This window comes from Pavona decussata, unplaced genomic scaffold, assembly GCF_977016875.1.
Source record: "Pavona decussata unplaced genomic scaffold, jaPavDecu1.1 SCAFFOLD_384, whole genome shotgun sequence".
NCBI classification, from domain to species: domain Eukaryota; kingdom Metazoa; phylum Cnidaria; class Anthozoa; order Scleractinia; family Agariciidae; genus Pavona; species Pavona decussata.
In genome coordinates this window covers 531,656-545,203 of record NW_028145757.1, presented here as the reverse complement: position 1 = coordinate 545,203, position 13,548 = coordinate 531,656, and the positions used below count along the sequence as shown (strand labels likewise).

At 38.5% G+C, this 13,548-nt stretch overlaps 1 protein-coding gene across 1 annotated transcript; it reads left to right on the top strand.

Moving 5' to 3' along the window:
- The first annotated feature begins 1,771 nt into the window (after positions 1–1,771).
- Positions 1,772–2,692, top strand: LOC146451795 (melatonin receptor type 1A-like). Its single transcript, XM_085098676.1, has one exon. The coding sequence runs from the start codon at positions 1,772–1,774 to the stop codon at positions 2,690–2,692; it is 921 nt and encodes a 306-aa protein (XP_084954802.1).
- The last annotated feature ends 10,856 nt before the right edge of the window (positions 2,693–13,548 follow it).

Sequence of the window (13,548 nt, the reverse complement as noted above, 5' to 3'; positions counted from 1 at the left end):
ACGTAAGAACGAGATGTTATTCAACATTCAGTATAGACGTTGACATAATGAAATGCTAACATTCTTGAACAACTGAAATCAATTGGCGCGTGTTAAACTGACTTAGAATCTGCAAATTTGGAGCGTAAAGAAAGACCTGATGTAGGGTCTTTGTCTCTTATTTAATATTAGTTTTTTCTTAGCACGGGAAATTGACTAATTAGCGTTTGCCCTGTCTAGTCTATCGAAAACTGACTTCCTATGATCGACGGGAAAAATACGACCAAAAATTTTATTCCACCAAAATAAAGTTTAGTGTTAAATCTAAAATTTCCAATAACAAAATTTCAAAACTTAAATTGATATAGGTAAAGGGAAAATGAAATGCAAAAGAATAAATGACAAAGGTGTCATTATCTTCTAAAATAAAAGACCACTACCCAAGAAAAAGGTACGAAGAAATCAGCCGTAATCAAACCTCTGACGGAAAGCTAATGCGTACGCTACGGTCATTTTCGACTGATAATTCTTAAAGCTTGTCGTTTCATTTAAAAGTGAATAATTTTTTTTCGTTTGGCTTTGGTCAATAGTCTGTATTTGGCTCTCACGCTTTGAGAATGTTCCTTGACGGCTATCGTGTTGTGCAATTTCACAAAGGGCAGTTTTGTTTCAAAACTAAACCTGCGTTATTGTTCAATGACAACACGATTCATTGTTTGACTGTACATGCTTCATTTTCTGAAGTTTGTCAAAAGAACAAAAGAAATCACTCACGAGATAATTGTTGGCTTCACACTACAAGCTAAGTTAGTTTCAAGTAAGCACTTGATTCAAGTGCACTTGAAAATCTCAAGTCGCACTTTAGAAAACTTGGCTTAACACCTTGTGACAAAGTATACACTTGAAGCACAAGCTGTCAATCATGACGTTCGCGGTAAAATCAGAAATGCGACTGCTCGCCGGAAAATCATGAAGCCTTTACAACGGAAAAACGTTTTGTGTTGTTTACTCTTTATTTTGTCTTTAATTTTAACTCAGAGAGTTTTAACATTACAGGAAATGCATAGGTACTTCATTGTTTACGAGTACTTGGCGACAAAACAAAAGAATAGGCGACATCTTCTGAACTGAAAATCGATGGTTCAGGCTGTCCGTAAAGATGAAATTCAAATAAGATCGTAAGTTTAAATCGGCTTTCCTTCTTTTTTATGTTTACTTACAAAAAAGACTGTTCCATGGAGTCCTCAAACTGCGAGGCGTATCTCCAACCATCCATTTTGATTTTTTTTTTTTTTTCAATTAATTTTAGTTCACGGCAAAATGTTTATCTGTCCTGGCACTGCAGCACGTGGCTTTCAATTGGTTTCCCTTTCCCTATTGGTCAAGTACGTTCTCAAGTGTGGTGTTGGCCATACTTGGCGGCGTACTTCGGCTTCTTTGAACTGCGAAAGTTTCCATGGTCACTAAGTAAAGTTCAAGTTGGTAGGTTTTACCCCTTCACACTCAAAGTAGGTTTCAAGTGCACTTAGATTATACTTACAAGCTCTAGTGTGAAGCCCACTAATAACTATTTTGTTTCTAAGTAGAAGCGTGTTGTTAGCGTGCTCTCGCATATACATTCACTGAAATAAAGGTGTTACTGTTTACGATTTTCGTCTGGTTCATTCATTCAGACATTCAGCGAGTCTTAAACAAACCTAAACAGGCAGGCAAATCCTTGGTGCAGTGTTGTCGAACGAGGTTGAAAATTTCAGAATTTGAACAAAAACAATTTTCTACGAGGTGAATAATCATGGATGAATCAATTCCTCTTGAGCTTCCAGCGAGGAGCGCATATCTTGTTTGGATTGAGACAGTTTTTCTCTCCGTCATCAACTTGGCTGCCTTCTTTGGAAATCTCTCCGTTTGTTACGCTGTGTACAGAAACCAGAGACTTCGCTCGCTGCCTAACATGTTTGTGGTAGCACTGGCCGTGAGCGATATTTCAATCTCTATCTGCTGCATGCCTTTTTCAGTTGCAACTCTGTACCACGGCAGGTGGATTTTCGGCGCAAATTTTTGCCGATTTCATGGATTCACATTTTTTACGCTTTCAATGATTTCTCTTCCTATTATGGGAATAATCGCTGTCAGCCGATATTTCTGCATCGTCAAACCAGAAAAGTACATCGTGTTATTCAACAAACGAAGGATTCTCGTGTACATTGCCGCTGTGTGTTGTGTGGCCCTTGTTGGATCTGTGCCTCCACTTTTTTTCGCAAAAGGCGGATATAGACTAAAACTCGGAAAAGCAGCATGCATGTACGCGTTTGAAACCAGTATTGCTTACACCATCTTTGCTGAATGCGTTTACATTGGTACGCCTTTATCACTTATCACATTCTGCAACACCAAAGTGTTTTACACTGTTTCTCGAACAAATCAAGTTTTCTCGTCTGAAAACAACCCCCAACAGCTCCGAGCAAACGTGGAAGATGCGAAAGTGACCAAGACTCTAGCGGCGGTGATGGCTGGTTTCGCGTTTTGCTGGCTTCCGATTTGTGTAATAGATTACATTGACGCCGCGCGCGGGGAACAGAGACGAGAGGCCTACCTTACATACGGGTTCTTGGCTTATTTGAGCAGTACCATTAACCCTTTCATATATGGTGCTATGAATAGATACTTCAGGCAAGAGTATAAAGCGATATTAAGGAAGTTTTTTCGCTGCTGAACCTGCAGTAGTTCATACTGCTTGATCACCAGCCTTTACTTGAGGTTTTCCATCATTCAGCTAAATTTACAGAGTGGTTATTTCCAACCCCATGTGCAGAAAAAATACACAACTTACGGGGCAAAAAAAACTACACCCCTTTGGTCTAAAATAGTTAAAATAACTAATTATAGAATAAAATCGCTAGTTGCCAGTTAGAAATTTTTCCAAAAGACAAACTTGAAAGTGAAAATTTCGATGAAATTTGATCCTCGCGTCATATGGACGAAATTTGATCCGTCTCATGTGTTTGTTACGCAAGATTACGCAGTTGTCAAGTTTCGTCAATGAAAATAGAAAGAAAAACAGACAAAAAGCTTTTCTAATTGAAAAATTTATTCAGAAAAGTCTTTGTTTACGCCTAAGAAAGAAACGAAACGCGTATAATTCTAAATACGAGACAAGAGACGCGCAAGCGATTTGAAGGAACTACTAGCCTGCGGGCAGACGTCTCGTATTTCTTCCTACGTAGAAAAACTGACGTCTGCGCCATGGCGGTTTTAATCGTGTTCCGGTATCCTGTTGTTTCTCAACGATTCGTGGACCGCGCCCTGATTGGATGCCAAACAAATGTCCTTTGTTCGTGAAATGTTTGGTCCACTCTGATTGGTCATTCAATGAATAATTATGAATAATTATGCTCGCGTAACTTTTGTGCGAAAGACATGGTGGCCAAATGTGTACGATGTGTGTATGTGTTATGCTGTTTGGGCGAAGCATAACGATCGAAATCTCTTTGAAGGACGTGGAGTATTTAAGGTTACCGACGAAATTGCATCGCTCGACTTTGCTGTGACCCATGCATCACCATATATATGCAGAACTTGTGTTGGAAAGCTGCGAAAGCGACGTGCTCTCATCAACAACTTGAGAAATGTCGAGGAGGAAATTTAGAACGTGTACTGTGTTGAAGCTTCGAAGATATAGAGCTACTGGTCCAAAAAAGGAAAAAGATTGTCGAAAACGACGACGAGAGTCCGCCTTCTAAACGAGTTCTACTGGACAAAACCGTTTTTCGCTCCCCAGACAAACCTTCGCATAATTAACAGGATACCGGAACACGATTAAAACCACCATGGCGCAGACGTCCGTTTTTCGACGTAGAAGGAAGTACGAGACGTCTGCACGCAGGCTAAGGAACTACAAGTCCATTCCGAAGTGAATTTATCGACCCGTACGTGCGATGGCTGGTGCATGTATAATTAATTATATCATGGGTGCAGACATATATCTCAGGAAGTGGATTGTCAACTCCTTACATGTAGTAGGTTCCAAAATTTCGAGACCAGATTTTGTGCTCTTACTGCGAACTAAAATAAAGGGAAAATGTATTTGCTGTAGTAGATTGAATCCCAGACTGGCTTGCAAGCATGCATTTATTTTACTTGCATCGTCATGCTGTCTGCCGCTGGATCTTCTATGTAACAGAACTTAGTACACAATGGGTAAATCCTGTGATTATCGACTTTAAGTCAATAATTTGAAATTGATTCACATTTAGCAACAAGTATTGATAACTATACTGTATCAACTTCTGGACAAGTTTTCCAATTTTAGTAGCGCTACATCCTGCTTACTGCTTTCATGTCAGCTTCCAATCATGATTATAAACCAGATAAATTGACCCAGTAAATCAAATGACCTGATTGTAGCAAACCAAAATAAATTACTGCGTTACGATCCAGCTAGACCTAATGATCACCTGACATGATGAAATAAACAAGCCAGATCATATGACAAAACTATATGACTCCAGCATATTTTTAAATCACCACAGATCAATCAAATAATATATAATGTGATCAGATCAATGAAAAAAAGTGAACCAATACCAAATAAGCAACCTGGGTAGAATAAACTAGATCAAATTCCCGAGCCTGACTAAACAACCCCACCCGATGAACTGATTTACTAGATCAAATAACATTTGTATGAAATGACTGGAACAAAAAATGACCAAAGCAGTTCAAATGGGAATATGATCCAGTTAATGGAACGACCAACCAACCAACTAGACAAGTTCAAATTAACCACCTGATAAAATGATCCAGCCAAATCAGATGATCCTGCCACATCAAAGTGACCCAACCAGATTAAATGAAGATTAAAGCACGTATTGGGTCGTATTTTTCTTACAATTATATGGTCAGAGACCTACAAAACAATTGCAACTCTACGGTTGAAATGACACTGAAACACGCACCAGCATGTTAACCTTGAGCAACGTTAGGTTTGCCGTAAACTTAAGGTAAGCTTTAAAAGAAAGGAAAACCGTTGACAGAAACAGAAATCTAACAACATAAATGTATTGTGTAGAAATATGCTGAGGCTGATAATAAACAACTGCTCTGGGAATTAATTAAAATGGAAAAAAGGTCAGAAACGATTCGCTATTCTAAAACAAAGAATATGCTTACAAAAACGCGTGAAAGCGCTATTCAGAGTAGATTAAAAGAACTAGATGCGAAGATTTGTAACGATGTCAACTTGAATCAGCATATATTAGCGGAGTATGAAAGTCTAAAGAAAGAGCTACATGAGTTATATGAGCAAAAAGGTAGAGGAGCGATTTTCAGATCCAAAGTCGGATGGATTGAGAAAGGAGAAAAACCAACGAAATATTTTTTCAACCTTATGAAAAAGAACTATGAACTGACCGTGTTATCAAACTGGCGTCCTATGACACTTCTCAACACATGTACAGACTACAAGATTCTGGCAAAGGCAATTGCCAAGAGAATTCCGCCAAAATTTGCCTAAACTAATTCGCATGGACATGACCTTATGGAATACACAGATGTTAAGAAAACTCCAGGAATCCTAATGTTCATTGATTTTGAAAAAGCCTTTGATACAATCGAGTGGTCCTTTCTACAGAGTGTCCTTAAACGTTTCAACTTCGGTCCGGTTAATGGACATTCGGTCTCTACACTCTATGTGGAAAGTGCAGTTATTAATGGAGGCAACCCGACCAACTTTTTTCAGATTTCGAGAGGCGTTCGACAAGGATGTCCGTTAAGCCCTCTACTTTTCGTGTTAGGTGCAGAAACTCTTGCTCAAAAAAATAAGACAGTCCCTTGGATGTCGTGGTATAGAACGGGATCTTTTCAATACAGTAGAGGTGTGCGTCAAGGGTGCATTTTAAGTCCTCTGCTCTTTAATCTATATGTTAATGATTTAGCCTTTTCGTTCAACAATATTTTGTCTGACCCGTTTATACCAAATGGCACCAAACTCAGCTCATTATTTTATGCAGGTGACTTAATTATATTGTCACGATCAAAATTGGGATTACAAAATTGCCTTAACAGTTTATCATCATTTTGCAACTCATGGATGCTAAATATAAACCCTAAGAAAACTAAGATAATGATTTTTCAAAAAAGCACAAAAAAATGCGATTATACCTTTCACATAGGCGATGAATTAATAGATATAGTACAAGACTACACTTACTTAGGAACTCGCATTTCGTCTTCCGGAAATTTCACACTTTCGCTTGAACATCTTCGACAAAAAGCTCTTCATGCTTTCTTTAGTCTAAGACGACACACTGATTTTAGTACACTGAAACCTTCACTTGCATGTAAAATTCTAACCAATTCTAACCTACAATAGTGAAGTGTGGGGTGCCTTTTTTAAATCAGATTTTAAGTCGTGGGAAGGCTCCAGAATTGAAAAAACACATTTACTTTTCTGTAAACGCTATTTAGAAGTACATAATAAGTCATCCAACGTTACATGTAGAGCTGAACTTCGCAGATTTCCTCTAATCGTTGACATAAATAAAAAGATACTTAATTACGTACACTACCTCCAAGGAAAGGATGAACATTCTATAGCAAAACAATCCCTAAGAATATCTGTTGACCTTCATTATAGCGGCCGGGGTTTGAACCCGCGACCTCCCGCACGGAAGCCCGGTGCTCTACCAACTGAGCCAACCGACATCAACTAACATCCCCATTTGCAGCATATTGAGGATCTTGTTGTACCTCTCTGCGAGCTTCAAGCAGTTTTTCCTCATAAACAGCTTTCACAGCATTTTTGTAGCCAAGGGAGGAGTACACTGCCAAGAAAGAAAATAATGTAGTTACATTATGTGTCTGCCAGTTCCATCAATGCATTAGCTTTGTTGGAAAAAATAAATGATTGGCATGCAATATACGCAACTGATGAAATTCTCTCCGGTGCACATGCATTATATCAAATAGATATAACTAGCACACAAGAACTTGTTTTTTGATTTAGTACACAAATGTGTCTCAGTACTAGTAAACATGCAGGTATGCATGGATGTGTGAGATTTTGTTTGTGTGTGTTTGTGAAATTTAACTTGTACCACCAACAAGCTCTATATCTGGAAGCAGGTTTGTCCTCAGTAATGACTGTGCCATTTCATATAAAAACAAAACACCCAACATGTAACCAAATTACCAATAGAAATGTACTTCTGTTCCACATTGCCAATGTTAGCTGCTCTGCAGCTGGAGATGTACTGGGTGTCAGTAAGCCCAGTACTGATAAATCCGTGCATCATCCTAAAAAGAGACAAGTGCATGTAATGCTGGCAGTGATCCTCAAGTCAAACAAATATGAATTTTCCAAAGTATAATATATATTGTGATATGCCAGTAACAAATGACATACCTCAAATTTGCAGTAAACTTTCCTGAGAAGCTGCTACTTGAAAACCATCGCAGTGAATGGCCAGCAGCACAAAAAAACGCTTATGCGAACAACATGGCCATGCCGCAGCACTTTAAATGACTGCAAAAAAAATCATATCCACAGAGAGGACACCTTCCATTGTATTTTGCCAACGTGCCCATAAGTTGATTTATGGCGTCGGTTGATGCAACAAAATAATCCTCATCAGGCTTACTTGCTGTGTGGATATCAAAACGGCCAGTCGTATTCTCCCCGATGGACAAAACGAACGGCAGAACGTACGGATTACAATCCGTTTGCGTCTCAGCATTGCAGGTGAGAGGGGAAGGCTTGTAATCATGATGATGGAACGAGCTAGATGGAAACAATGAGGAATAACTTGCACTCGCCATTCTTCTTTGTTCAGACTCTTCGAAGGAGTCCAAGAGTCGTTCCATCACCAAGACATTTCCCATTGGCGTACGGCTGGGTATTTGTAAGATGTCCTTTATCCGCTGAATATGCGATTTCACCCTGTCCAATCGCCATTCCTGATCAGCTTCGACTTCGAGTTGAAAGGTGGACCTGACTCGATCGCGAGGTGCTTGCGGCATCACTTTGGCTTTCCTGGACGCAGAATCGGCCATAGCGAAATAGATTTGAGAATATAATCGACGGTGAAGCTGGAAGAATGATTGCGGTGCGCCTACAACTCTCGCTAGTCAGCTGGCTAGTGGTTCGATTCAAAGTGGAAGACGAGCCATCGAAATACCTCGCCATCCGCCATGAATCGAGCCATCATATTCCCAATACAGATTTATTTCATCACACTTCCACAGTTTGAGCATGTTATTAAAATGAACACCTCAAGCCATGGGTATACAAGGCTCAGATAGGCGCCACAAACGCAGAGAGGAGACTGTGTGCCATTATGAATTAGTCCGCCATTGGGGGAACCGTTGCGAGCGCGAAATTTGAATTTTTTTAGGGCAAGCTGTTTTTTCAAGGAAAGCAGCGTTGATAGTTTATTATACACTTATTAGCTTATTAGTTATCAACTCTGATAATAAATCAAACTTTGTTTGGATTTGCTCTGTTGAGGGATTAACGCTCAAAACATCAGCACTCTTGTTACAGTGTACTTATTCAATGTGGATTGAGTTTTTGTCTGAATTTTTCTAGAGATGAATCGGCATCTGCCACTTTAGTGTTAAAGGAGAGAGAAGGTGACGCTGAGATGACAGAGGAGTGGATCCAGTATCACCCACTGCAGCCTAGTAATAATGAGTTTGAATTTAGAAACAATCAGGTTTGTGTCACTGAGTGCTTTTGATAAGTAAAGGGTCGTCTGTGCTATTATTTCACATTCGTCAAACAACTTTATTTTGTCCCATAATCATCTGTTTCTACAAATTTCAGTGTGAGACTAAAATTGCTCAGATTAACTGCCCAATGATATGTATTGAATGTTAAACACGGAGGGTATTTGGTCAAAATTACTAATATTGTGCTAATAACACTGAAAGTAAAAAGATTTTAATACCAGATGCTCCTTTTCTGACAAAGAATGGAAATAAAAGGCCTCTACGCATACTACCTTACAGAATTTTAGTTTTGACTTCCCTTCCAAGGAAGTATGGTGCGAGTGACGATTTGACTCTAATAATCCAAATTTACATGTATCTACAATCAAAGAGATTCTACTTTCAGCTGGCCTGAAGACTTGTTAATTATTATGCTAGATCTTTTGTTTAGCTTTAAACAGAGAAAGGAAATCATTTCAATTATCACTTACCGTAATAGTTGGTTCAGTTTTAAGACTAAATTTATGAGTTTGTTGGGTAAATTCGAGCCCTTAAATCACAACATACATAGTATGGAAGTACATGTCTGACGCAAATAACCATCCTGTATACAGACCAAATTAGTGTGCATTTAGAGAAATTTTGGATTCCAAGTACAAGTTGCCACTTGTGCCCCTTTTGCAACTTGGCCTTTCAATTTGACATTTAATATAATAATAATAATAATAATAATAATAATAATAATAATAACTTTATTAACGTGTCAAGAAATGCAGCTGAGGGGAGAAGTCCCCTCTACTAAAATTGAAGTTAGGATTTTTTGCTCCAATTATTTATTATTTGTCTCACTTTTTATTCATAGGTTCACCAAAGGGCAAATGAATGCATATATGCACATAACATACTAGAGCAGATTCAAACAGGAAATTTACCCAAAAATTTGTTCAAAGATACATCTATTCTACAACAGCTTAAGGTATATATTAACTGCTGTACATGTGATCTTATAACATTAGATATTTTCTTATGTCATGGAGCAATAATTTACCTGGTTTATTGTAAAATCCTTGCCAAAAATGTTGGGATGATTTCCAAACCTTAATATGAAATATCTCCACAATCCCCCATTCTCATGCAATGTTGTCATGTTGCTATGTTTATGTACAGTCAGAATGATTCCAGTGGCTATCAACATGGCTTGGGGGAGAGGGGGTGGGAACTTCCAAAATTTGACATGACAGCACTACCAAGCTTACAAAGACTGGTTACAGAAATACAGAATACAAAATTTAATGTACAGTACACTGCCAAGTGCCAACGCTATTTTCGTATCTGTCCCAGAAAATATTGGCCAGGATGATGTGATATGAAGTTTGAAGTTTATTTGCCTTTCTTTCTAATATATTTACAATTAATTGAGTGGTTAATGTATGGCGAGGTGACCTCTAGAAACCACCAGGCTTATAGTTGAGGCTACCTCGTACCTAAAAAATATATGCTTATAAAATTATAGTTTGTGCAACAAGTGTGCGGCTTTGCCAATTCAGTGTGATTATTTTATTAAAAACTCTAGCAGTTTATACTTAAAGTTGGGAAAACTTGTCAGAGAAGTGATTGTAACAGCTATTGATAGCTGAAAGCTATCAATAGGTGAACATTCCCAAGTGAATTCATTTTAAGTTAATGTGGCTAACATTGCTAGGTGCTACCATTATATTAACAATACCCAAGGACGATGTTTACTGTTTCCTCAGAAGATGGACTTGCATGCGCTAAAACCCATGATGTAATTAAACCAGCGTTCATGGTGGTATAATGTACTCTTATTTATTGGTAAATCATAGCATGTGCAATTTTAGAAAATTATGTGTTAATCTTATTATTTTATGCTTGTTTTTATTCAAGGGTAGGCTGGATTTAAGCAAGGTTGCAGTTGTAGGCCATTCATTTGGGGGAGCTACCACTGTGCTTATGTTGGACATATCATATGCTATCAGGCGAGTAAATTATTATTGTAATTACAATTGTTGTTTTTTCTCCTGAAAAGAAAGCCATTTTTCAATGAAAGCTATATCATTCGAAGACATTGTGTTTTAAGGTAAATTGTTTAGGAACGTTGCATCAGCCAAAAGGGAAGAGAATACTTTCAGAGGTCCGGCTGTTATTGGCCCCTTTAGGGTTAATCAGGGGACTGAGTCGTGTTGTAAATTGTATCTAATTTATAAATGGATACCACCATATAAAAGACCACTTTAAGATAAGTCATTTGACCAAGTTTGGTACTGTTTAGCTGAATAACAACCAAGTTATGTACCTCAGTGAAACATGGTTCAAACTCCATACAAACGTCTCCAATTTTGAGACGACGTCCCCTAAAATGATATAGACTCTCTCAAAATGTTTTTGCAGTTCTGTGATATACTTAAAAATTGATAAACATCGTAATTTAACAACCAAGTTTCTTTGAAATGGTAACTATAAGACATTATTATATCTCTCATTTAGTATGCGCCGTGTAATTGGTTAGTTTTGCGGGCTGTGTTTCACTGTACGGCCCGCTAAATTTGAAAGTTTCCTTTCCCGCGTGCCCGATTAACCTCAGAGATATCATATCTTACTAACGTCGTTTTATCGGTCCGTAAGGTAAGTTAAGGATCCTCGTTTTTTCCCGTTGATTTATGGCCCACGTGCTTCGCGCATGGGACAAATCAATGGGAAAAACATTCAAATTTCCCATAAATCAATGGGAAAAAACTCGGTCCGTAATTTACAGTACGGACCTCGACTTCGGTTAGTAAGCGGTATGTACTTTATAGGAGTAACAAAAATTAGTAACTTTTTAAGCATTTGTATGGTTTTGGGGGACGTCTCTGAGCGACCACTTCCCATTAAGGGACCACTATCCAAAACACCAAATTTTTCCCAGTCCCAAATTTTGGGAAAACACCACATTTTTCGCAGTCCCAAATTTTTCCACACGTAAGCGATCGCCACGCATTTTTGGGGTGACGGCATTATAATTTTTGATTGTTTTTAACCTCTTGTAAGGGACCACTTGAAACATGCTCGCTGTATGTACTACGCTACTCAGAGTTTACGAGGAACTTTTGGTGAAAACCTAGCACTGCTCGTATAGTAACTAGTAGAATGAATGCAATAAATTCTTTTCGAATAAGTACATGTGTCAGACCTGTTCCTGGAAGAGACCCCCCTCTGGTTCGACTCTCGTAAGCAACCACCACTCGTAAACGACTACTAAATTTTGGTATTTTGGATGGTCGCTAACGGGAGGTTCGACTCTATACAAGAAAAAAAACCACTCTCCATGCCAACTCCACTGCTCACTATTTGAACCACATACAACCCATAATTTCTTGATTCGCTCTGACGAACTGGCTAACGTAACGCTCAAAACGTCAGCATTTAGATCTCTTTATGGTGGCCAAATTAGTTTATCAACTCTGTTGATGAAAACAATCGTTTGTTTCCAAATCCAACAGCTTAGTTTTGAGTGTCCGTCAAAAAATGGCGGACAACTGTCAGCCTGAATAGGACGAATGAAAAAAAGTCTGTTTATAATCGGAGAACACAAACAAAACCTTGCACTCTTCACGATACTAAAAAAATGCTTTAGTTAAAAACAACGAAACAAACCAACAACTTTCGGTAATCATGAAGCATGTATACGTACTGCGAATGAAAGATTATATAGAAGAAAGATTCTCGCAGTTATCTACGCAAGGAGACTGTTGTTTTTTTGGCAACAGTCTGGCGAGAGATAACTACGAGAACTTGTGGTAGTTTTCCGAACTTTTGTGGAAATCCAATATGGCTGATCCAGGATGGCCGCCGTTTTGAAACAATGACGTAATTTCCACGTCGGTCACATATCACATAACGGGATAACTTCCCATTGCACACCACAAAAGAAACATGTCGGGTCATCCTCTAAGCTTCCTCAACCACCTTAAGATCCGAGGACTGCGGGTGGAGATAAAGAAAATTGCCGAACCACTTCCGAATAGCCGTCGTGAAAAATTTCCCTCCGTAGCGGGATTGTCTACTACGTTGAAAGGCCGAGTTTGCCGCCTTGTCTAACTGAATTGAGTAAATCACTTTAGGTCTAATTCGACGAAATTCTTTTATACTTTGGATGCTTAAAGAATTTTTAATCTTAGTGGATCGTTTATTTGAGTTTTTTACGAAAGGAAAACGATTTTGAAGGAATAATTTCCCTTTCATTTTATCGATCTTGGCAGGCTGTCGACGACCACATGGAAAACCGCTGTGACTCTGCCCTCACAAAGCCGCCAAACCAGTAACTTGTCAATGTGCCTTTTTATGCACTGTAAGTAATATCTATGAAAGATTTAAATTAGAAAATACCCCGTTTGAATTCATTCTGTTGTGTTGTAGATTAAACCAGTTGTCCGTTATCGAAATAACGAGTAAGCAAAATCGAGCTTGTCTTGATTTGAGCTTAAGACTTAAATTAAAGCCATGTTAAAAATTTTTCCTGCTGGAATTAGGACAATTAGTAGAAGACCCTTGTAGGGCAGGGATGTCTAGCGGCGAGACACTCACTGTCATGCATCTCATTCAATTTGAATTTGTCGTAACTTTCGTAGGGAAAATCTGAATTTTTCGACTTGTTTAAATTTTACAAGAGAAGAAATTCGTCGTCGAAGCTTTCAAGGAGAAGGTCATGGACCAATCTGAATAAGGCCATAACTACAATAAAATTTATGCGAACTTTCTTTATTCAACGCGTAGCCGTCATACGGTTTCTTAAAGTTTACTTTTCCCGCCTCACAACGGCGACCTCCCGCCAGGTTAATACTCTCGTAGTTATGTTAGGGAAAG

Bases quoted from the DNA above. Each gene is read 5' to 3' on its own strand.
- LOC146451795 (XM_085098676.1), top strand. From the start codon at position 1,772: ATGGATGAATCAATTCCTCTTGAGCTTCCAGCGAGGAGCGCATATCTT.